This window comes from Girardinichthys multiradiatus, chromosome 3, assembly GCF_021462225.1.
Source record: "Girardinichthys multiradiatus isolate DD_20200921_A chromosome 3, DD_fGirMul_XY1, whole genome shotgun sequence".
In the NCBI taxonomy this organism is placed as follows: domain Eukaryota; kingdom Metazoa; phylum Chordata; class Actinopteri; order Cyprinodontiformes; family Goodeidae; genus Girardinichthys; species Girardinichthys multiradiatus.
In genome coordinates, this window is record NC_061796.1 from 23135992 (window position 1) to 23161993 (window position 26002).

A 26002-nucleotide genomic window follows, 5' to 3' on the forward strand; every position below is an offset into this window, starting at 1 on the left:
TTTCAAAGACCCCGGTCCAAAGACGACAACTTCTGTCTTGTCTGCATTTAGAAGCAGAAAATTCTAAGTCATCCAAGTTTTTATTTCTTCAAGATATGCTTGTAGTCTATCTAACTGGTTGAGGTCATCAGGATTTATGGATAAGTAAAGCTGAGTGTCATCAGCGTAACAGGGAAAATCTATCCTATGCTGCCTGATAATTTTACTTATTGGAAGCATATACAGGGGTTGGACAATAAAACTGAAACACCTGTCATTTTAGTGTGGGAGGTTTCATAGCTAAAATTGGACCAGCCTGGTAGCCAGTCTTCATTGATTGCACCAGTAAGAGCAGAGTATGAAGGTTCAATTAGCAGGGTAAGAGCACAGTTTTGCTCAAAATATTGAAATGCACACAACATTATGGGTGACATATCAGAGTTCAAAAGAGGACAAATTGTTGGTGCACGTCTTGCTGGCACATCTGTGACCAAGACAGCAAGTCTTTGTGATGTATCAAGAGCCACGGTATCCAGGGTAATGTCAGCATACCACCAAGAAGGATGAACCACATCCAACAGGATTAACTGTGGACGCAACAGGAAGCTGTCTGAAAGAGATGTTCGGGTGCTAACCCGGATTGTATCCAAAAAACATAAAACCACAGCTGCCCAAATCACGGCAGAATTAAATGTGCATCTCAACTCTCCTGTTTCCACCAGAACTGTCCGTCGGGAGCTCCACAGGGTCAATATACACGGCCGGGCTGCTATAGCCAAACCTTTGGTCACTCATGCCAATGCCAAACGTCGGTTTCAATGGTGCAAGGAGCACAAATCTTGAACTGTGGACAATGTGAAACATGTATTGTTCTCTGATGAGTTCACCTTTACTGTTTTCCCCACATCCGGGAGAGTTACGGTGTGGAGAAGCCCCAAAGATGCGTACCACCCAGACTGTTGCATGCCCAGAGTGAAGCATGGGGGTGGATCAGTGATGGTTTGGGCTGCCATATCATGGCATTCCCTTGGCCCAATACTTGTGCTAGATGGGCGCATCACTGCCAAGGACTACCGAACCATTCTTGAGGATCATGTGCATCCAATGGTTCAAACATTGTATCCTGAAGGCGGTGCCATGTATCAGGATGACAATGCACCAATACACACAGCAAGACTGGTGAAAGATTGGTTTTATGAACATGAAAGTGAAGTTGAACATCTCCCATGGCCTGCACAGTCACCAGATCTAAATATTATTGAGCCACTTCAGGGTGTTTTGGAGGAGCGTGTCAGGAAACGTTTTCCTCCACCAGTATCACGTAGTGACCTGGCCACTATCCTGCAAGAAGAATGGCTTAAAATCCCTCTGACCACTGTGCAGGACTTGTATATGTCATTCCCAAGACGAACTGATGCTGTATTGGCCGCAAAAGGAGGCCCTACACCATACTAATAAATTATTGTGGTCTGAAACCAGGTGTTTCAGTTTCATTGTCCAACCCTTGTATATAGTGAAGAGAATTGGCCCAAGTACTGAACCCTGTGGTACTCCACAATTAACCCTGGAGTTTAAAGATGATTTATCATTTACATGAACAAACTGGAATCTGCTAGACAAATAAGATTGAAACCAGCCTAGTGCTGTTCCCCTGATCCCTACAGCATATTCCAGCCTTTCTAAGAGAATATTGTGATCAACTGTATCAAATGCAGCACTGAGATCTAACAGGACAAGTACATACATACACAAGTCCATTATCTGAGGCCATAAGAATATCATTAGTGACTTTCAGCAGAGCTGTTTCAGTGCTATGATGAGCTCTGAAACCTGTCAGAAACTCTTCAAACAGATCATTACTGTGTAAATGCTCACATGTTTGATTAGCAACTATTTTCTCAAGAAGTTTAGACAACAACAGAAGATTGGATATAGGTCTGTAATTTTTCAAGTAATCTTGATCATGCGAAGGTTTCTTAAGTAAAGGTTTAATTACAGCTACCTTAAAAGCTTGTGGTACATATCAATTTACTAAAGATAGATTAATCATATCTAAAATGGGGCTGGTAATCAGAGGGAACACTTCCTTAAATAATTTGGTTGGGATTGGGTCTAACATACAAGTTGAAGATTTAAATGAAGCTAATATTTCTGATAACTCAGGAAGCTCCACAGGATCATCAAGGGCGTCCAGGTGAGACGTTCAGCTGGGAAGATAAAGTTTTCGGATGTCTAAAGCATCCTACTAAATGCAAAGACCGTCTTGAATCTCCAGAGTCATATTGCCGCTAGTGCAGAGCCTATTCAGTTAATTCATTTATCTTCTATACCGCTTATAGTGGGTCACAGGGGAGCTGGTACCTATCTCCAGCAGTCTAAGGGCAAGAGGCAGGGTACACCCTGGACAGGTCGCCAATCCATCACAGGGCAACACAGAGACACAGAGGACAAACGACCATGAACGCACTCATTCACACCTATGGGGCAATTTAGAGACCAGTTTACCCAACAGTCATGTTTTTGGACTGTGGGAGGAAGCCGAAGTAGCCGGTGAAAACCCATGCATGCACAGGGAGAACATGCATATTCCAAGACCCCAAGAGAGCTTCCTGCTGCAAGGCAACAGTGCAACCAACTGCATCACCGTGCAGCCCACTTTAACAATTCAGTTCAGTTTTATTTATATAGCACCAATTTACAACACATGTTGTCTAATGGCACTTTACAAAGTCAGTTCAATAAGATCATACAGATTTCAAGTCAGGTACATGCATTCCAAATAATTCTAACTATCAAACAGTGCAGTCAGATTCAGTTTATTATTCAGAGTGCTTAAACGTTTTTCTTCTAAGGGAACCCAGCAGATTGAATTTAGTCAGTGATTTGAAGTATTCACTCCTCCTGGATGAGCATGTAGAGACAGTGGACAGTCCCTTCCATTGACTTTGCAGCAATCCCTCATACTCACAACAATATTCAATAGTGGTAGCTGGTGGGATCAGGATGCATAGCGATAACTTTTAAATATAAAGGGCAGCAAATAATCCAGTTTTGAACATCAAGGATAGACAGGATTTCTGCAGGAAGAACAAGGTAGACAGCAAAGGACTGAAGCAAAGTTATTTTCTAGGATCAGTCTTCCATCTGATTGTTGAAACCCCCCCCCGGGGACCCATGTTCAGTTCTCTAGTTGCAGCTGGACAATCAGAAGCCACCAAACTGGGGTTGAACCCAAGAACTGAGAAGACTAGATTGGGTCACCCTCAGTCAGGATTTGGTAACAGACATTGAGATCCAACATCTTCGAGAGAATTCCAGAAGTTGGAAAGAACAAGAATCAACACTGGAAATGATGACTTTCCACCTGAACTGAATGTACAGGTCCTTCTCAAAATATTAGCATATTGTGATAAAGTTCATTATTTTCCATAATGTCATGATGAAAATTTAACATTGATATATTTTAGATTCATTGCACACTAACTGAAATATTTCAGGTCTTTTATTGTCTTAATACAGATGATTGTGGCATGCAGCTCATGAAAACCCAAAATTCCTATCTCACAAAATTAGCATATTTCATCCGACCAATAAAAGAAAAGTGTTTTTAATACAAAAAACGTCAACCTTCAAATAATCATGTACAGTTATGCACTCAATACTTGGTCGGGAATCCTTTTGCAGAAATGACTGCTTCAATGCGGCGTGGCATGGAGGCAATCAGCCTGTGGCACTGAGGTCTTATGGAGGCCCAGGATGCTTTGATAGTGGCCTTTAGCTCATCCAGAGTGTTGGGTCTTGATTCTCTCAATGTTCTCTTCACAATATCCCACAGATTCTCTATGGGGTTCAGGTCAGGAGAGTTGGCAGGCCAATTGAGCACAGTGATACCATGGTCAGTAAACCATTTACCAGTGGTTTTGGCACTGTGAGCAGGTGCCAGGTCGTGCTGAAAAATGAAATGTTCATCTCCATAAAGCTTTTCAGCAGATGGAAGCATGAAGTGCTCCAAAATCTCCTGATAGCTAGCTGCATTGACCCTGCCCTTGATAAAACACAGTGGATCAACACCAGCAGCTGACACGGCTGACACGGCACCAGACCATCACTGACTGTGGGTACCTGACATTGGACTTCTGGCATTTTGGCATTTCCTTCTCCCCAGTCTTCCTCCAGACTCTGGCACCTTGATCTCCGAATGACATGCAGAATTTGCTTTCATCCGAAAAAAGTACTTTGGACCACTGAGCAACAGTCCAGTGCTGCTTCTCTGTAGCCCAGGTCAGGCGCTTCTGCCGCTGTTTCTGGTTCAAAAGTGGCTTGACCTGGGGAATGCGGCACCTGTAGCCCATTTCCTGCACACGCCTGTGCACGGTGGCTCTGGATGTTTCTACTCCAGACTCAGTCCACTGCTTCCGCAGGTCCCCCAAGGTCTGGAATCGGCCCTTCTCCACAATCTTCCTCAGGGTCCGGTCACCTCTTCTCATTGTGCAGCGTTTTCTGCCACACCTTTTCCTTCCCACAGACTTCCCACTGAGGTGCCTTGATACAGCACTCTGGGAACAGCCTATTCATTCAGAAATGTCTTTCTGTGTCTTACCCTCTTGCTTGAGGGTGTCAATAGTGGCCTTCTGGACAGCAGTCAGGTCGGCAGTCTTACCCATGATTGGGGTTTTGAGTGATGAACCAGGCTGAGAGTTTTAAAGGCCTCAGGAATCTTTTGCAGGTGTTTAGAGTTAACTCGTTGATTCAGATGATTAGGTTCATAGCTCGTTTAGAGACCCTTTTAATGATATGCTAATTTTGTGAGATAGGAATTTTGGGTTTTCATGAGCTGTATGCTAAAATCATCCGTATTAAGACAATAAAAGACCTGAAATATTTCAGTTAGTGTGCAATGAATCTAAAATATATGAATGTTAAATTTTCATCATGACATTATAGAAAATAATGAACTTTATCACAATATGCTAATTTTTTGAGAAGGACCTGTATCTGCCTGTGAAACTCAGATCAGTTTTCCTTTAGATGAGGAGAGAAACATGTTGAATTCCAGAAAGAATGTGTTTGCTGCCTCTAAAACTTGACCATGACTGTTGGATGGTGTACCACAGTGGTGTTTGTGTCTGATGACAAACAAGGATTGGTGGAAGAAAGTGGGTGTGCACCATTTGTCAGCCAATGAGAATCTGTCTGTCACTGAACCAGCTGAATAGGATCAACTCCAGGCTGCAGACTTTTCCAGAAAAGGGAAATAAGAATCCAAATTGATCGGTTTTGTTGCTGGAATGTTTGTATCTTTCAGAGTTTCACAGCAGTCTTCTCATTCCCCTGTGATGTTTCAGGTATGGAAGAAGCTCACTGTGAACGCACAGAGTTCCTCAGTAACTACTTGACCACTGTTGATGACATCATCCTTATCCCTGGGTCTCTTGGCAGAATACGCCCCAGATATCCCAGCAACGTCAAACGTGAGCAAAAAGGGAAAATGCTGTTTTCTTGTTTCTGTTCTCTAAGCTTTAAAGGCAGAAGGAGCACCAATGAGAACTGCTGCAAATAACTGCTAAATTGTGGATCTTTTCCACAGTTTTTTTAATCAATATATTGTCTTACAACCTATCGTTTTTCCCTTAAACTCTGCTGCTGCATAAAAAAACCAGTGGTAAGGAAAAATATCTTGTGTCTTCTGAATTCTTCCTGAGAATGTTCTTGACATGCATCGATACAAGGAGCTGAAGTGTGTAAAACCCTGCTTTTACAAACCGACTCACTAATTGAACACATCTTAATGGTTATAATGGTTCTTACCCACCTAGACCTGACTCTGTTGAGAGTGTTGGATTTGTTACTGTATATCAGATGAAATGACACACAATAGCTTAGAGACTGAGAGGAACTTGTCCGAGATCTGGTCCCTGACTGTACATCCAGGCATCAACAGAAACATTGTTACATCTTCCACTCGATTTGTCTTGTTCCCTTTATCCTGGCAGTCTGTATCTTGGAAGCACAAGAAGTAAATTTGGTTAACCAGTCAGACTTTATTTAAAGGCTAATAACTATGATTAATAAAGGCTAAAGACTAATAGCCCTACATTGTTAGCTGCCTTATTCTGCCCAAAATTGATGCTTGGATATAACTGATGAGTTAGTACTTCTTCCACATAGGGCCAGCTTGGTTTGGGAATTTTTTTTTCCCTGATTTGAGAAGTGCGATATTAACATATGTTTGATGATCTGATACAGTGAAGTGTTACCAAAAGAATAAAAACAGAAATCTGTAAGGGTGTACATACTTTTTCACAGCCCTATAAGTTTTCAATTAACCATTCACTTTCTACAAACTGACTTGGGTCTGACATCTTTCCTCTGCAGGTGATAGAACAATTACTGATAACCACTTCATGGAACTTTGACAAAATAAAATAATTGTCCCTTTAGAACTTTTTGAACATATGTTCAAGTCTTTGAAAGCAAGCAGTTTAGGATGAAAGGATATTAACATGAAACTCCCAACAATCTGTGTGATGAGTGTTGCTTTCTTTTTTCAGATGACCCCAAGGCTGTTGTTGCAAATCTAACAGTGAGTAAGATGTTTGCTCAGAATATTAATGACTGAAATGTATATTTATTTTTGCTCCATCATGCTGGAACATGGTGATGTGTCATGTAACATCTGAATGATTTCTTCAACCCAAAGTGTAAGAAGGCAGAGCAGCACTTTAAGCCATACCTGAAACAGCACCTGCCTAAGAGGCTGCACTACGCCAACAACCGGCGTATCGAAGACATTCACCTGCTGGTGGAGAGGAAGTGGCATGTTGCCAGGTACAGTAGCTGACCTACTACACTGTAAAACTGTATGTCACACAGATTCATATGTTATTTCATGTCTGCCGATTTAGTTTTTGATGGAAACTCCAACTAAACACAAAGGCTTTATGTGTTTGTTGTCCCACTTTTCCATATTATTTTTAAAAATAAACTGTTGGGACTGCATGAGTACATGGAGTGATGAAAAGCTCCATGAAATGCTTTATAAACTAAACTAAACTAAACTAAACTAAACTAAACTAAACAGCTGAGCTGAACTGAACTGTGAGCCCCCTGATCTTGACCTGTAAAGGGGTTCCACAGTGATTAAGAGTACATTACACCAACCCAGCAGACAGTAACAACCCAGCACCACAGCTAACCTTAGCTGCATACAGGTCCTTCTCAAAATATTAGCATATTGTGATAAAGTTCATTATTTTCCATAATGTCATGATGAAAATTTAACATTCATATATTTTAGATTCATTGCACACTAACTGAAATATTTCAGGTCTTTTATTGTCTTAATACGGATGATTGTGGCATACAGCTCATGAAAACCCAAAATTCCTATCTCACAAAATTAGCATATTTCATCCGACCAATAAAAGAAAAGTGTTTTTAATACAAAAAACGTCAACCTTCAAATAATCATGTACAGTTATGCACTCAATACTTGGTCGGGAATCCTTTTGCAGAAATGACTGCTTCAATGCGGCGTGGCATGGAGGCAATCAGCCTGTGACACTGCTGAGGTCTTATGGAGGCCCAGGATGCTTCGATAGCGGCCTTTAGCTCATCCAGAGTGTTGGGTCTTGAGTCTCTCAACGTTCTCTTCACAATATCCCACAGATTCTCTATGGGGTTCAGGTCAGGAGAGTTGGCAGGCCAATTGAGCACACTGATACCATGGTCAATAAACCATTTACCAGTGGTTTTGGCACTGTGAGCAGGTGCCAGGTCGTGCTGAAAAATGAAATCTTCATCTCCATAAAGCTTTTCAGCAGATGGAAGCATGAAATGCTCCAAAATCTCCTGATAGCTAGCTGCATTGACCCTGCCCTTGATAAAACACAGTGGACCAACACCAGCAGCTGATACGGCACCCCAGACCATCACTGACTGTGGGTACTTGACACTGGACTTCTGGCATTTTGGCATTTCCTTCTCCCCAGTCTTCCTCCAGACTCTGGCACCTTGATCTCCGAATGACATGCAGAATTTGCTTTCATCCGAAAAAAGTACTTTGGACCACTGAGCAACAGTCCAGTGCTGCTTCTCTGTAGCCCAGGTCAGGCGCTTCTGCCGCTGTTTCTGGTTCAAAAGTGGCTTGACCTGGGGAATGCGGCACCTGTAGCCCATTTCCTGCACACGCCTGTGCACGGTGGCTCTGGATGTTTCTACTCCAGACTCAGTCCACTGCTTCCGCAGGTCCCCCAAGGTCTGGAATCGGCCCTTCTCCACAATCTTCCTCAGGGTCCGGTCACCTCTTCTCGTTGTGCAGCGTTTTCTGCCACACTTTTTCCTTCCCACAGACTTCCCACTGAGGTGCCTTGATACAGCACTCTGGGAACAGCCTATTCGTTCAGACATTTCTTTCTGTGTCTTACCCTCTTGCTTGAGGGTGTCAATAGTGGCCTTCTGGACAGCAGTCAGGTCAGCAGTCTTACCCATGATTGGGGTTTGGAGTGATGAACCAGGCTGGGAGTTTTAAAGGCCTCAGGAATCTTTTGCAGGTGTTTAGAGTTAACTCGTTGATTCAGATGATTAGGTTCATAGCTCATTTAGAGACCCTTTTAATGATATGCTAATTTTGTGAGATAGGAATTTTGGGTTTTCATGAGCTGTATGCCAAAATCATCCGTATTAAGACAATAAAAGACCTGAAATATTTCAGTTAGTGTGCAATGAATCTAAAATATATCAATGTTAAATTTTCATCATGACATTATGGAAAATAATGAACTTTATCACAATATGCTAATATTTTGAGAAGGACCTGTACAGGACAAACAACTATGCACACACTCATTCACACCTAACGGCAATTTAGAGAGACCAATTAACCTAACAGTCACGTTTTTGCACCGTGGGAAAATGCTGGAGCAACAGTGGCAGAACAAGATTAATGACGTGACTAAAAAACAGTTCAGTCTCGTAACAACGCCACACTGCCAGCAGCATGCTTTTCTCTCCGAGGTTCAAGTGTCTGAGACTTTTTGTCTGATGCCTTTTTTCTGAGACTAGTCAGAAGTCTGAAGCTATTTGATATCTGAGGATGTTTTCCTGAGACCTGAGGGAGTCTTTAAATGTACACCATACCCCACAGCTTGTATATCTGCTAATGGGGTTCTTACTTTGTGACGTCTCTTACGGATTTACACGCATCCTAGTTAAATGTATAAAAAAACTCTGCATGTTCCTGAATCAAGTAACAATCAAATAACTGTTCTTGTTTACAGGGCTCAGTAATGTTAGACTTCACTAGAACTTAAGATAGAAATTGTGCCAGGAATTTAAAGGCACAGTAACAATAACTTTATACTGATCTTATCCAACATTGACTACAGGAAAGTTCCTGAGGGGAGGAGGCACTGTGGCTTCTCAGGAGACCATGGATATGACAATAAGATCAACAGTATGCAGGTATTTTACCACTTACATCCACTAGGAGCAGCAAACAGACACTATGCTAAAACAATGTTAACAAACCTTGTGAGCATATTTATTTTAAATTATAAATGTGTATTTTTATACCCAGGGTCTCTGGGTTCATGCATCTGTAGGAAACATCTTCCATAATAATATTTCTATAAAAATAAAATCTGGAATTTTTTTGTTCTTTCATGCTTATTAATCATGTGACAGATATCAACTTTCTATTTCAGACTATTTTCGTGGGCTATGGACCTACATTTAAATTCAAGACTAAAGTTCCAGCCTTTGAAAACATTGAACTATATAACGTCATGTGTGGTAAGGCCTGTTTCTGGATCTGTTTGAGTCAAAATGTGAGCGCATGTGTTTGATTTGAAATTATACCTGCACCTGGGAGGGTTCATTCAGACAATCAGTCCTGATAAATCACAGTCACATGGACTGGCTGAAAGAAACATGAGTGGTTCAGTTTGGATGTAATTATTACATGTGTAGAAATGAGGAGTAGCCACATAAGTAACAGGCAGTTCCCATATCGTCCGACAGTCAGTCTAAACTGAGGGGACTGTACCATACACAGAGTATGCTGTGTAGACAGAACAGAGAACAAGAGAAGGTATCACAGTTCCATCGTTCGACATGTGTGGCATGCAATGTCTTGCAAAAGTACTCACCCCCCTTGGCATTTTTCATGTTTTATTGCCTCACAACCTGGAATTAAAATGTGTTGTATAGAAATAACATATATTATATGTTATTTCTATATTGTAACACAAACAGCAAACAAGGCCAAATAACAGAAAACTTGAGCATGTAGAACTGTTCACCCGCCCCTGAAGTCAGTCGGTTTTACTTGTCAGACATGAAGCACAGGATGAATACGTAAGCTGGAAGGCAGACGCAGACGAAGAGCAGAGGGGCTGATGACTGAGTCAATAGTGTAGGGGCCAATGAAGCGAGGAGAAACTTTTTTGGGCATAGCCTTCAAAGGAATGTCTCGGGAGGACAACCAAACCTTTTGGCCAGGATGGTACGTTGGAGCAGGCCGCCGTCTGCGGTCAGCGTACTTCTTGTTCTGGTCTGCTGTACAAAGGAGAGCTCTGGTTGCATTTCCACAGATCCGTTTACAACAGCGTATGTGGTGCCGAACGGATGCTACACAAATGTCTTTCTCATCAGCGGGAAATAACGGAGGTTGATAACCCAAGGAAATCTCAAAGGGTGAGAGGCCGGTTGCGGATGAGATTTGTGAATTTATTGCATATTCAACCCAGGGGAGAAAAACACACCAGTCAAGTGGTTCGGTTGTGGTCATGCATTTGAGAATGGACTCCATCTGTTGGTTCATGCGTTCTGTCTGTCCATTACAGGTCCTTCTCAAAATATTAGCATATTGTGATAAAGTTAATTATTTTCCATAATGTCATGATGAAAATTTAACATTCATATATTTTAGATTCATTGCACACTAACTGAAATATTTCAGGTCTTTTATTGTCTTAATATGGATGATTTTGGCATAAAGCTCATGAAAACCCAAAATTCCTATCTCACAAAATTAGCATATCATTAAAAGGGTCTCTAAACGAGCTATGAACCTAATCATCTGAATCAACGAGTTGACTCTAAACACCTGCAAAAGATTCCTGAGGCCTTTAAAAGTCCCAGCCTGGTTTATCACTCAAAACCCCAATCATGGGTAAGACTGCCAACCTGACTGCTGTCCAGAAGGCCACTATTGACACCCTCAAGCAAGAGGGTAAGACACCGAAAGAGATTTCTGAACGAATAGGCTGTTCCCACAGTGCTGTATCAAGGCACCTCAGTGGGAAGTCTGTGGGAAGGAAAAAGTGTGGCAGAAAACGCTGCACAACGAGAAGAGGTGACCGGACCCTGAGGAAGATTGTGGAGAAGGGCCGATTCCAGACCTTGGGGGACCTGCGGAAGCAGTGGACTGAGTCTGGAGTAGAAACATCCAGAGCCACCGTGCACAGGTGTGTGCAGGAAATGGGCTACAGGTGCCACATTCCCCAGGTCAAGCCACTTTTGAACCAGAAACAGCGGCAGAAGCGCCTGACCTGGGCTACAGAGAAGCAGCACTGGACTGTTGCTCAGTGGTCCAAAGTACTTTTTTCGGATGAAAGCAAATTCTGCATTCATTCGGAAATCAGCTGCCGTGTCAGCTGCTGGTGTTGGTCCACTGTGTTTTATCAAGGGCAGGGTCAATGCAGCTAGCTATCAGGAGATTTTGGAGCACTTCATGCTTCCATCTGCTGAAAAGCTTTATGGAGATGAAGATTTCATTTTTCATCGCAACCTGGCACCTGCTCACAGTGCCAAAACCACTGGTAAATGGTTTACTGACCATGGTATCACTGTGCTCAATTGGCCTGCCAACTCTCCTGACCTGAACCCCATAGAGAATCTGTGGGATATTGTGAAGAGAACGTTGAGAGACTCAAGACCCAACACTCTGGATGAGCTAAAGGCCGCTATCGAAGCATCTTGGGCCTCCATAAGACCTCAGCAGTGCCACAGACTGATTGCCTCCATGCCACGCTGCATTGAAGCAGTCATTTCTGCAAAAGGATTCCCGACCTAGTATTGAGTACATAACTGTACATAATTATTTGAAGGTTGATGTTTTTTGTATTAAAAACACTTTTCTTTTATTGGTCGGATGAAATATGCTAATTTTGTGAGATAGGAATTTGGGGCTTTCATGAGCTGTATGCCACAATCATCCATATTAAGACAATAAAAGACCTGAAATATTTCAGTTAGTGTGCAATGAATCTAAAATATATGAATGTTAAATTTTCATCATGACATTATGGAAAATAATGAACTTTATCACAATATGCTAATATTTTGAGAAGGACCTGTAGATTGGGGATGATAACCAGAAGTCAGGGAGGCCTTGGCTCCAAGAGCCAAACAAAACTGTTTCCAAACACAGAAGATAAATTGAGGACCACGGTCTGACAAAATGTCCTGAGGTATGCCATGAAGGCAAAAAACATGCTGAACCAACAGCTGGGCTGTACGAAAAGCAGATGGGAGTTTTTTTAATGGTGCAAGATGGCAGGACTTAGAAAAACGGTCAACAATGGTGAGAATGACAATATTCCCTTTTGATATGGGTAAACCTGTAACAAAATCCAGAGCAATGTGAGACCAAGGGCGTTTGGGTGTATTGAGAGGCTGAAGTAAACTATAGGGGGACTGGTTGGCCGATTTTTGTCTGGCACATACCGAACAAGCCTGCACATACTCAGTAACATCCTTATGAAGAGATGGCCACCAAAATTGTCTTGTGATGAGTGATATGATTCTGCTAACCCCTGGGTGACCTGATAATTTGGCTGTATGAAACCAGCAGATGAGCCTAAACCTAACAAAGGTTGGTACATACTTCCTGTTGGGAGGACCAGTACCAGGGTCCGGTCCATTTTGTTGGGCATTGTCTATAAGGTCCTCTACCTCCCAAACTAAGGCTCCAAAGGTCCAATGGGACGGCACAATGGGTTCGGCCTCTTTCTTGGTGGGATCAGGTGAATGAAGCCGGGAAAGAGCATCCGGCTTGACGTTCTTGGAGCCAGGTCTGTAAGAAATGGAGAGATCAAAACAAGAGAAAAACAATGACCAACGTAATTGGCGGGGATTCAGTCTTTTGGCAGTTTGCAAGTAGGCCAGATTTCTGTGATCAGTCCATACTAAAATGGGATGCTTAGCCCCCTCCAGCCAATGTCTCCACTCTTCGAGAGCTAGCTTAATTGCTAGCAGTTCTCTGTTCCCCACGTCATAATTCCTTTCTGTGTTAGTGAGATGACGAGAGAAAAAAGCTCTTCAGTCTGTTAGACGCTTCCTCATTAACTGTCTGGATCACTTCCTATGGATTGTGTGCCTCATCCCCAGACTGTGAAGGTTAGTGGCTTTATCTAACTCCTTGCAAATCCTGAGTTATATTCAGCCACTAACTAGTCTCTCTGTTCTCAGTGGTTCCTGGAAGCTGACTGCTGTCCTCCTGCTCTCTGATCCTGAGCTTCTGAATAAACCTTTTAACTTATCACTTTGTGTTTGGCTGAATTTGGGTTCTCTGTCTCTGGTTGTGATAGTAAAATCTGGCCAAAAGATGGACCCATCGCCAGCACTGCAGTGGCGCTGCAGGCTGGCGCCACTGCTGACTAATGTTGATCACTCTATTGCCCGTCTAGATTCCGGCATGAGGGAAATAATTTCTATGCTGTGCTCCATGACTCCTGCCTCCACGTCAGCGCCCTCACAGCCAGTTTCCCCCAAAGTTCCTGTTCTTTCCGCTGTGGTAAGAGAACCTAGACTCACGCCTCCTGAGCTGTTTAAGGGAGATCCTGACCAGTGCCGTGCTTTTCTTACTCAGTGTGAGATTCATTTTGAGCTTCAGCCATCTTCGTTCCCTTCTGAGCGCTCTAAGATGGCGTTTGTTATTTCCCTGCTCTCTGGAAAGGCAAAGCAATGGGGCACTGCTGAGTGGCAAAATGCTTCTTATTCTGCATTCTCCAAGGAGCACATCAGGGTTTTTGATCCAGTTCTTCCTAGTTGTGAAGCTGCCAGAGGTTTACTCTCCATTAAACAGGGAGAGAGGAGCGTCACATCTTATATCATTGACTTTCATTTATTGGCAGCAGACAGTTTTTGGAACGAGCATGCTAAAATGGATGCTTTCATGCAAGGTGTTAATGAGAACATCAAGGATGAACTAGCAACCCGGGACTACCCTGCCTCCCTTCACCAACTTGAGGACCTGACAACCCGCATCGATTTGCGGCTCACAGAAAGGAGGAGGGAGAGAATTCATAGGGGGGTTAAAGCTTCTTCAGCTCACAGTCCAGTTCCCCACCTAGAACTCAAGGTTCTTCCACCCCCTTCTGATCACCATTGTGACCCGGAGCCCATGCAGTTGGGTCGTTCAAAGATTTCTGCAGGGGAGCGTGATCGACAAAGGAAGAATAACTTGTGTTTTTATTGTGGTGGACAGGGTCATGTTGCCTTCAAGTGTCCGTTAAAAGCCCAGGCTCAGTAGAGATGAGGAGAACTCTACTGAGCCAAAGTCAACTGTCTGTCTCCTCATGCTCATTTCCTTCAACCATTCAAGTGTCTTCTACTTCTCATCAGGTGTCAGTGTTCATTGACTGAGGGGTGGACACAGAGTTTATGGATGAGTTGTTCGCCAGGGACCATGACATCAAGCTCCTTCCCACGTCTGACACCCGTAATGTTCTGGCATTGGATTGTCATAGTATCAACAGTTCACTCACACTGGGGGGCAATCATCAGGGCAAAGTCACATTCAGGATAATCAACTCACCTAAACTACCCATAGTTTTAGGGGCCTCCTGGTTACAAAAGCACAACCCCCACATTGACTGGCAAGCCAAAGAGATATTGGGCTGGGCTAAGTCCCGCTCGGCCACTTGTCTCTCTTCTGCCTCTACAGATAATATTGAATGAGAATGACACTGAGGAGACATAGCCTCTGTCTAAGGTGCTGCCCGAATATCATGTGTTTAAGGAGGTTTTCAACAAGTCCAGGGCCACGGCACTTCCACCTCATAGACCCTATGACTGCGCCATTGAGCTCCTACCAGGCACATCTCCCCCTAGGGGTCGATTGTATTCATTGTCTGGACCAGAGAACCAAGTCATGAGGAAGTATGTTGATGAGTCACTAAAAGCTGGTATTATCAGACCTTCTTCTTCTCCAACAGGGGCAGGCTTCTTCTTTGTGGGAGAGAAGGATGGTTCCTTGAGACAATGTATCGACTACAGGGGTTTAAACGACATCACCATCAAGAACCGATACCCTCTACCACTTATGAACACTGCTTTCGACCAGATTCAAGGCGCCAAGATCTTCTCTAAGTTGGATTTGAGAAACACTTACCACCTTGTTCGTATCAAGGAGGGGAATGAATGGAAGACGGCATTTAACACTCCTACTGGTCACTATGAGTACTGTGTAATGCCTTTTGGTTTAACCAATGCCCCTGCAGTTTTTCAGGCATTGGTGAATGATGTCCTGAGGGACATGGTTGGACAGTTTGTTTTTGTTTACCTTGACGACATTTTGATTTATTCCCAGGATCTGGAAACTCACAGATGTCATGTTCGGACCGTTCTCCTCTTCAAAATCATCTGTTTGTCAAAGCTGAAAAGTGTGAGTTTCACACCACTACCACTTCATTCCTTGGATTCATCATTTCTCCAGACCAAGTCATAGTGGACCCCTCCAAAGTCAAGGCGGTCTTGGAATGGCCTTCTCCTACCGACCGCAAACAGCTTCAAAGATTTCTGCGGTTTGCTAATTTTTACAGACGATTCATCAGGAATTATAGCCTCGTAGCAGCACCTCTTAATGCTCTCACATTGTCTAAGACAAGGTTTGTTTGGAACGAGATGGCAGAAAGAGCTTTTGTCAAGCTCAAAGGATTATTTACATCTGCTCCTGTTCTACGGTCCCCTAACCCCAATAAACAGTTCATTGTGGAGGTTGACGCCTCAAACACAGGAGTTGGAGCAGTCCTATGCCAAAGAAATTCTGATGACCGTATTCACCCATGTGCCTTCTTTTCTAGGACTTTGTCCCAAGCAGAGCGCAATTATGATGTGGGGGACCGAGAACTGTTGGCAGTCAAGTTGGCTCTCGAGGAGTGGAGGCATTGGCTAGAGGGTTCTAAGGAACCGTTTCTTGTATGGACAGATCATAAGAAGCTGGAGTACCTGAGATCAGCGAAGCGCCTTAATCCCAGGCAGGCAAGGTGGGCTTTATTTTTTGGAAGATTCAACTTCTCTTTGTCTTTCAGACCTGGAGTCAAAAATGGCAAACCGCATGCCCTGTCCAGAATACAGGAACCCTCCGAGTCACAGGCCTCTGGGGAGGATGAATTTATTCTCCCAGAATCAGTGAGACTCTCTGTCACCATGTTGGATTTGGAAGGAGAGGTTAGAGATGCCATCAAAGACCTCCCTATCCCAAATTCATGCCCACCTGACCAGTGTTTTGTCCCGGAGCGCCTTGTACCCAAGGTACTTAATTCATGCCATAATTCACTTCTGTTCTGTCATCCTGGTATCAGCAGGACATTGCAAAAGGTCCAGACTCAGTTTTGGTGGGCATCTCCTCTCAAGAAGCTGCCTTCAGCCAAGGAAATGGGGGACATTGTGGCACATGAGGTTTTTTGCCTTCATGGCATACCCACAGACGTTGTCTCAGACAGAGGGCCCCAGTTTGTGTCACGTTTCTGGAAAGAGTTTTGTTCCTTGCTGGGGATTACAGTTAGTTTGTCCTCAGGATTTCACCCACAGTCAGATGGACAGACTGAGAGGGCCAACCAGGAGGTGGAGACCAAACTTCGCGCACTATCTGAGTCAGATGCAATTAAATGGTCTCAAAATTTACCCTGGGTTGAATATGCTGTCAACACCCTGCCGGCTAGTGCCACGGGGTTATCCCCTTTCCAAGTTGTGTTTGGTTTTCAGCCACCCTTGTTCACAATCCAGGAGAAAGAAGCTGAGGTTCCTTCTGCTCAGCCCTAAGATGTCACCGCATCTGGAGGAAGGCAAGAAGGTCTATGATCAGAATGTCGGAGGTGCAGGCACGCACGGCAAACGTCGGAGAATCCCTGTTCCAAGCTACCAGTTGGGACATTAGGTTTGGCTGTCCACCAAGGACCTCCCGCTTCTGGTTGACTCCTGTAAGCTGGTACCTCGTTTTGTGGGACCCTTTCCCACATCCAAGATCATCAATCCTGTGGCTGTTCGTTTACGTCTGCCTCGTGCCATGAAAGTTCACCCTACCTTCCACGTGTCCCGGATCAATCCCTATGTGTTGTCCCGTCTCGGGTATCATGTTGTGGTATCATGTACTGTCCATTTGAAGATGATTTGGATATGTTTTAAAACCCCACCCTTACTTGTACTTTGTCCCTGACTTGTTTGGAGAACTCTTTGGTCTTCATGGTGTCATCGCTCCTGTTTAGTGATGTAACAGCTCTGGGGCCTTTCAGAAAATGTGTGCTTTGAAGATGACTTTGAAAGTAACTGGTTATACCAGAACGTTTTAGAGGCTTCACAGCAAAGGGGGTGGATACATATGCTCATGCTAGTTTTCTCCTTTTCTTTAATTCTTTTTTATATATTTTTTTCCCATTTCACTTAACCAACTTAGACTATTTTGTGTCATCCATCACATAAAGTAAGATTAAACATATTTAAATCACAGGTTGGGATGTAACAATATACTTTTGTACAGCGCTGGACGCATATCTGGGTTGCCACTTTGGTGATTAACCGTCTCTGTCAGTGTTTGTGAGCTGATTTCACTCTGATTCAATCCAATCTCAGATCTCCTGGGTCTAAAACCTGCTCCCAACAACGGAACCCATGGCAGTCTGAACCACCTGCTGAGAACCCCCACCTTCAGACCCACCATGCCAGAGGAGGTGTCCAGGCCAACAACCTCCAATCTCGTTCCTATGGTAACAAATGACCTAGGCTGCAGCTGCGATGAAAAGGTCAGCCCTGGTAGACTGCTGAGAGGAATATCAGTTTTTAGCTTTATTGATTTCTACAGATGCATTGTTCCCAACATGTGGAGGACAAGTTCAGCAAATTAAAAGGCAAACAGACTGATAAAACTATGAGCACCAACAGAGTGATGGAAATTTGATCGGAAGGCTGTTTGCTTTGGATTTGTATCTCTGTCTAATACCCTGACAACATACTCTCTTGTTGTGCTGTAAAAAAATAGGAACACTGTAAATCATTTACAAACTCTTTCCAACTTTAATTTGACCTGCATTCTGTAAAATTCAACTGTAAAACAAACCAGTCTGATTTGGGAAAAAATAGAGAAAAGCTGCAATAATCTATTTTAATAAGTGTGCACACCTTTCAAATGATACTTTCTTTTAGCACATTTTGATTCAGTTTTAGAATTTAGTCTCCTTGAGCTTAAACCATCCATCAACTGCAGTAAACCTGGTCTGCCTTAAATAAAGTTCAGCTGTCCTAAAAATGTTTTTTGGACATTTTCACATGACTTCCTTTAGCTAGAGCAGGGGTCTGCCACCTTTAAGATCCTAAGAGCTGTTTTTAATTCAATTCAATTCAGTTTATTTATATAGCACCAATTCACAACACATGTTGTCTCAAGGCATTTTACAAAGTCAATTCAATTGAATCGTACAGATTTCAAGTCAGGTACATACATTACAATTAATCCTAACTATCAAACAGTGCAGTCAGATTCAGTTTATTATTCAAATTGGTTAAGAGTTTTTCTGTCTAAGGAAACCCAGCAGATTGCATCGAGTCAGTGACTTGCAGCATTCACTGCTCCTTCATGAGCATGTAGAAACAGTGGACAGTCACTGGCATTGACCTTGTAGCAATCCCTCATACTGAGCATGCATGTAGCGAAAGTGTCAACATGAATGTGAAAGTCCCCACACTATAATTACCATATCTGTATTAAAAAGTAAATCAGATAAGAAGTCTGAGAACTGAAAACTGAGAAATCAGACTGAAAGATGGTTGCTACTCCTCCTCCTTGCCCAATATTTCGAGGTATGTGGAAATTTTAATAATTAGAAGCGATTGACTCATTTATAGTAACATAACTCTTGCTGCAGCCAGGTTTCTGTGAGACAAAATACATCAATCTGATTGTCACAAATCAAGTCATTAAATAACAGTCTTTCACCCTCACTCTAGCTGAATAAATCTTGGTTAGGTCTGCAAACATTACATCAGCTTTTTAAAAATAGAGTGCCTAATATTTTTGATAAATATCTACTGTAGTAAATGTGTTGTCATTTTTAAAGAACCATCATTTTATGTTTATCTGTAAGTTTTAAAATAAAGAAAAACATAAACATTTGCAGGAAGAGGATGGATACACGATGTAAACAAAAAAAGGACATTTTCCAACCTAATGATAAGAAAAATAGGTCTAAAAAACTATTACTGGACTTTTACAGTAGGTGTCTGTTAGAAGTCTGAATGTTAGGAGAAATTGGAATGGCGTCAGCAGAAGCAAATGAAAGGTTTGAAATGACTGAGCCAGACTCTAGAACAACATCTGACAGAAAACCTTTGGGGTCACCTGGAGACACGAGATGTGAACACGAGATGTCCTCTGAGAGATTTGGAGAACATTGGTTTTTGCTTTAACATAGTATTATCTTGAAGGTGTGCAGACTCATGCAGTCAGGTAATTGCACCTTTTTGATTTTTACAATTTTGAATTTGAATTATTCAGGGTAGTTGTCACATTAAATATGGGAAACGCTTTGAAATGATTTGCCACGGTCTCAGGTTTATGTCAGTTAAAACCTGGCATTTTAACAGGGGTATGTACACTTTTTAGATCCTCTGTCTTAGAAATGACTTCATCACAGGTTTTTGTGTCTGATACCAATCTGTCATTTAAAAGCAGGCATTAACAGAATCCCAGTCCGATATTCCATTAAAACCAGTAGCATGTGTGGTACAATACCACCTTAGGTTTAATCAGTGTTACATGGTCTGTATTAATAGTGTGACTGGGAACCTTTTAACTCACTCGGTGCTGACATTCATGTCTGAGTTTCTTGATAGCGACGGGTATTTGGAAGATAGCCTCAATGTGTTGTTCCAGCACGGGTCAGCTTGGGTGAGAAAGCTGCTAGAATGCATATAGCTTTATCAGTTCCTCCTAATCAGGCATGTGACAGCCTGTTTTTTCTAGCATATTTAAACACATTTGATGTCAATTTTAACAATACAAAAAAATCACATCAACAGTAAAAGCATTTTAAAAACTTGTAAAAAACAAAATGGTGATTAATAAATAAAAAGACCGCCACATTTATTCACACTTCAAAAGTATAAAGTTATACACGGGTGTATCACATCACTCAGCATTTTGAAAGAGGTTTGCTCTGTTTAAACCTCTGACATGTAGTGTGTTCTCCTAACTGTTGAAATGAGAGTGAACAGTGAGATCCATAAAGTTGTCTGAGGCCTGAGAGAAGTTTGTAGCAGCTTATGAGTCTGATCATGGATTTAAAGAAGTCTCGCAAGAATCTGATTGAAATTGTATTAGACTGGACACATACAGCTACAGTGTTTTTGCTGTGATTTTTTGAAACAGATCCACGCAGCTCACTGAGATGAGGCTGACAGTAACTGATCAAATACTAGCTGCATGTATCAGGAGTTTTATCAGGAATTCCAGTCCAGAAACTTTACAAAAGGCTTAATTGGGACTCTAACTGAGATCTGTAATCGGGACATCCTATCCTATAAACAGGATATTTAATACCAACATTTAATCCCTACATACTCAGCAACAGTAAGATCACATTTTTTCCCTTCCAGTGCACTAAATTGTATTTCCTTTTACATAATTTACTATTTACAGACTTGTAAAAAGAACCATCTGCATGAGCCTGTTTCCTTTACAATCATCTGAACCTGACATGTTTAAAATATTCAGTAATGGGTTGCTTTGTGTCTTCCTGTACAACTGAAATTATCTTGTTGCTTCTTTGCCTTCTGCAGCAGAGCTGGAGTCAGTTCACCTTCAGTTCAGACTGTTTAGTTGCAAACAGACACACAGTCTGCCATTTCATATCTCCTTTTCCATATGAAATCTATTTTCCATTCTAGTGGTTTGGACTGTGGTGAATGACTTGGTTCTGCACTGTTTCACTGTGTTTCTGATTCCCATGTAGATCTCTGGCAAGAGATTGTTTCAATCTCCAATCTTTTTGCAGTTGCGTGTAAAAAGTAGGGGCCAGAGAGGTTTGAAAGTGACCCTTGTACGAGGCTATAACCTGGAGTCACTCTGGCTCTGTCTCTTACAGAACAAAGTGGAGGAGCTAAACCGACAATTGAGGCAAGCTATTGATGGTCAGTTTGTCATTATGCTGTTGAAAATGTTAGAAGATATGCAGGCTGAGATTTACAGATACATTATGTTAAAAAAGCACACTCACTCTATGAACTTTTTCACTTTTTTCACGCTAAAACAAAAGGCATTTCGGCATTTTATTAGGATTTTAGCGGACAGATTAACACAAAGTAGAACATAACAGTAAAGTGGAAGGAAAATTCATAATGGTTTTATTTTTTATTCTTTTACAAATCAAAGTCTGAAAAGTTGGGCCTGCATGTATTTAGTCAATACTTTGTGGAAGCCCTTTGGCTGCAAGTCTCCTGTCTCTACCAGCATCTTGATGCCAAAACAGCTCAAGCTCCCTCTGATTGGATCAAGATCACCCGTGCAGCAGTTTTCAAGTTTTTCCATAGATTCTCAGTTGAATTTAGGTCTGGATTAGGCCATTCTAACACATGAATATGCTTTGATCCAGACCATTCCATTGTTGCTATGGCTGTATGTTTAGGGTGGATGTCCTGCTGGAAGGTGAACCTTGTTGTAGAAAAAAATAATATCATCCAAGCACTGTTATGGTAAGAATCAATCAATGAGGTTTATTAAAGTAATCTTGTGCAAGATGAATGTTAAGACTTGAGCAACGGACGAACCCAGAATGCAGACGAGCAGGCAGCATGACGGTGAATGAAAAAATGATTTAATTAACAAAAAATCACTCACAGTAAGAGGCAGGAACAAAACAACAAACGGGCAGGCAAGACTGGCATGGCATGATCCAAACAACAAGACATTAGCATGATCTGAAAGCAAGACTTGAGCATGATTTGAAATGTTTCCGCGATGAATAACTGAACAGGTGTGTATATATGGAGTGTGAACCAGGTGGAGCAAGGAGACAGATTAGCTTGGAGCAGGTCAACCGGATTAATAGGCAGGACAAAACATGGCTTGAGCAGAACGAAAATCCAAGGATGCAAACTAATAGAAACAAAACTAAAAAAAACATGAAACTAAAGCATAACCAGATCCAATAACCAAACTTGACAAAACATGAACAAGACTAAAACATGACCAGAAAAATAAACAGAAACATGATTCAAAACTCCAACTGTGAAATAAGACCAACAAAACCCCAAAACACCCACAAATCATAACAAGCATCCGCCAGTGTTGGCACAGTTCTTTTATTCTTAAGGAGAGTCATGAGAAAATATTTACAGACAAACTATGGAAAACTAACTTCTCAGTAAGTGAATGTGAGAACTGGCTTGTTGTTTGTCTATTCTGTTACAGCTGCAGAACCAGCTCTGGTAGGTGACCCTCACAGTAGCAGAACCATAATAAGATAAACCATAAATTCACAATCATAAGATTGTGGAAGCAAAGTTCAACCCATGAGAATGACTGACATTCAATCAAGAAACCAGTTTTTCCATCACAACCTGCAGCCTCTAACATGATTTTTTCAAGGATCGTTCTTTATTTAGCTCCATCCATCTTCCCATCAACTCTGACCGGCATCTACGTCCCTCTTCCATAGAGCCCAGAGTTGTAGAGTGCATAGCTAAGATTTTTATTTGTAAAAGATAAACATTTTGAAAATTATTTATGATTTTCCTTCCGCTTCACAGTAATGCATTGTGTTCTGTTGGCCTCTCAAATGAAATCCCAATAAAACACATTACATTTTGTGGTTGTATTGTAACAAAGTGAGATTTTTTATGTGACATGTGAAATGAGGGCCAGATGTTTGCCTCAGTTAGACTGCTGTCGGCAGGATTTTTGCCTCCAAGCCGCAGTCTGACTTGTATAAACGGGCCTTGTTACACGCATGCCTCTCTGCGTTGTGTCCCTTTGTGTGCTCTGTCCCTCAGACAGCAGGAACCTGCCATACGGTCGACCTGCTGTCCTCTTCCGTGCCAAATACACCATCCTCCACCACAGCGACTACATCAGCAGCTACAGTGAAACTCTCTTCATGCCCCTCTGGACATCCTACACCATCAGCAGACAGGTACTGCCCAGTCCGATCTCTCCCTTTGGATTGTCAAAGATGGCTTCCTTATATTTACTCTACTCAAACGGCTGCTGCGGACACTTAACTAAAGACATCCAACCAAACTAAAATACTTTTTTTATTGGTTCTTGCACCACCTAGTGGTGAAAGTAGAATAGAAGTTCAAATTTTAAATTGAAGCTAAGTTTGAAGCAGATGTGTCTGAGTTGCTTTTATTTGGTCTTCCAGGTAGAGTTGTCTCCTCTGCCTGAAACTCTGTCCAACTGTGTGAGACCAGATGCCAGAGTCCCACCAGCCTTCAGCCAGTCATGTTCCAACTACAGAGCAGAGAAACACATCTCATATGCCTTCCTGTATCCTCCGCGTAAGTCTCCCCCACCACGGCTTTCAACAAGTGGAACTTAGCCATTCAGCATCTGGAGGTACCACTACACAATGCCTTGCTAAAGTATTCATACCCCGAGTCACATTGCGATCACACACTTTAGTGTGTTTTATTGGGACTCAAGGTGATAGACCAACATAAAGTAATTAATAACTGTGATTTGGAAGGAAGATGGTGTGTAGTTTTTTTTATTTGTATTCAGTCCCATTTTGTCCGATAAATAAAAAAATTCTGAGAAATAAAAAGAAACAAATAAATAAATATGAAATGGATGGTTTGCTTTTGCAAGGCATTGTAGATTAAACAAGGGTTTCTGGTGTTCATTTGCAGATTTCTTCTTTTTTTTTCTTTTCTGTCAGACTTAATGTTTCAAATCATCCAACTGCTCTTTGGGAAAAGTAATTACCCCCTTTTTGACATCACTGTCGATTAATTTTGACCCACTTTGCTTTGCAGAAATATTGAAATTCAGCCACGTTTATGGGTTTTCCAGCACAACATCTCAATGAGAGTAAAGTCCAGACCTTGACTGGACCACTCTGAAACCTTCATTTTGAAATTGTCTTTTTTGAGCCATTCAGAGGTGGAATCAGTAAAACAAGTGATTCTTAGCATTAAACAAAACATTAAGACCCATGGATGATGACATTACCATTGTGCCATCTGTTCTCCTGTGGATAGTGGAACTCATTGTGGTTCTCTGGAGTCCCAAAGCCTTAGAAATGGCTCTGTAACCCTTTCTCATTTGTTCTTGAATTTCTTTAGATCAGGGCCTGATGTGTTGCTTTTTGAGATCATTTAGCCTACTTCATGCTGTCGGACAGGTTCTGTTTAAGTGTAACTACTGGTCTTTGTGCTCTAAATGAATCTGAGCCACAAAAATGTGGTTGATCACAGTTATTAAATACCTTAACAAGGGGGTTAAATACATTTTCACGTAGAACCAGGCTGATATGGATAGCCTTTCCCTAAAAAATAAAAACCTAATTGAAAAACAGCATTTTGTACTTCATCGGGATATCTTTTATATTAAAATCAGTTTGATGGTCTTAAACGAGTGCTTAAAAGCAAAAACTGGAGAACATATTTAGTCTCTAGAAGAATTCATACGATGAGGGTGAGCCCAGGGTGTCCTGTAGAAGACATTTTAGAGCTTGGTGAAACCTACGTGGAGTTGTTCTGTGATACAAGATGTAAAGGAGAACCAGTGTTGAATTATTATTATCAGTATTCCCTCACTTGAATCCACATGGTTTGCTAGAAGGATCCCCCCACCCCTCAGCATCACATTGGCTCAGTTACAGTGTGTTGTGTATGTTCACAGAGCTGTCCTTAAACTTGGAGAAAAAACATGAGGCTGTCCTTATCACCAACACTGTGCCCATGTATCCTGCATTTAAGAGTAAGTTATTATTTAATAAAGTTCATCATTTTAGGCTCAGAAGTTGTACTCCTTGTTTACAATTGTTTCCACTTTTCACTCCCCTTCTGCAACATCTTTCTCTTTGCCAACACTCCCACGCCCACTCAGGAATATGGGCCTACTTTCAGAGAGCACTGGTGAAGAAATATGCCACTGAGAGAAACGGAGTGAACGTTCTTGTTGGACCCATATTTGACTACAACTCTGATGGAGTCAGAGACTCGGCGGAGACAATCAGAGAGTAAGAACATTCACCCTCTTCAGTGTGAAATGTCTGAACAGCTATGCATAGTCTTCAGTCACTCCCTATTTCCCTGAACTTTGTTTCTAAGGATCTGGACTTTATTTTATTCCTTTCTGGTGGTTTGGACCTTGGCTGCTCTTTCTCTTATTGTGTCTTAAGTACCTGGCTTTTATCAGTGCTTTTTGTTTAGATCACCCAACAGTGACCTGCTAAACTCAAAGACCCAGTGCTGTGTTAAGAAATAACTTTTTGAGTTAAATACATGGAGCACAAATTAACACTATAGTAAACTAGGTTAATACTTCAAATTAATCCAAAATATTAATAATTTTCTTCCCATAAAAAATCTGAATTGAAACAGATAAAAAAAGGTCTGTTCTTCTTCTTCTTATTATTGTTATCATTGTTTTGGTAGCAAATTCACGCTAGTAATCTTTGTACATGAAGCTCCTGGACTTTTTTGCAGCAGCAGAACAACACAGAGTTCTGGGCCTTAGCACAGACCCCGTCTCTCTGTCTGGACGACAACTTTAGCTCACACTTTGGGTCGGCTCACATAT

At 42.0% G+C, this 26002-nt stretch overlaps 1 protein-coding gene across 6 annotated transcripts in view; it reads left to right on the plus strand.

Moving 5' to 3' along the window:
• enpp2 (ectonucleotide pyrophosphatase/phosphodiesterase 2) overlaps positions 1–26002 on the plus strand; it is a 61956-nt gene that overhangs the window by 28727 nt on the left and 7227 nt on the right. For 5 of the 6 annotated variants that reach the window (XR_007037658.1, XM_047361139.1, XM_047361141.1 and 2 more), the window contains 11 exons: positions 5325–5450; positions 6531–6562; positions 6680–6807; positions 9366–9441; positions 9684–9771; positions 17836–18005; positions 21252–21387; positions 23248–23387; positions 23619–23754; positions 25100–25177; positions 25307–25439. Coding sequence is in view for 5 of the 6 variants with exons in the window: in XM_047361139.1 (XP_047217095.1) it covers positions 5325–5450; positions 6531–6562; positions 6680–6807; positions 9366–9441; positions 9684–9771; positions 17836–18005; positions 21252–21387; positions 23248–23387; positions 23619–23754; positions 25100–25177; positions 25307–25439 (1243 nt within the window). In the remaining variant the exon portion in view is untranslated. The remainder of the gene's footprint in view (positions 1–5324; positions 5451–6530; positions 6563–6679; positions 6808–9365; positions 9442–9683; positions 9772–17835; positions 18006–21251; positions 21388–23247; positions 23388–23618; positions 23755–25099; positions 25178–25306; positions 25440–26002) is intronic. The other variant, XM_047361140.1, reaches the window with a different exon arrangement.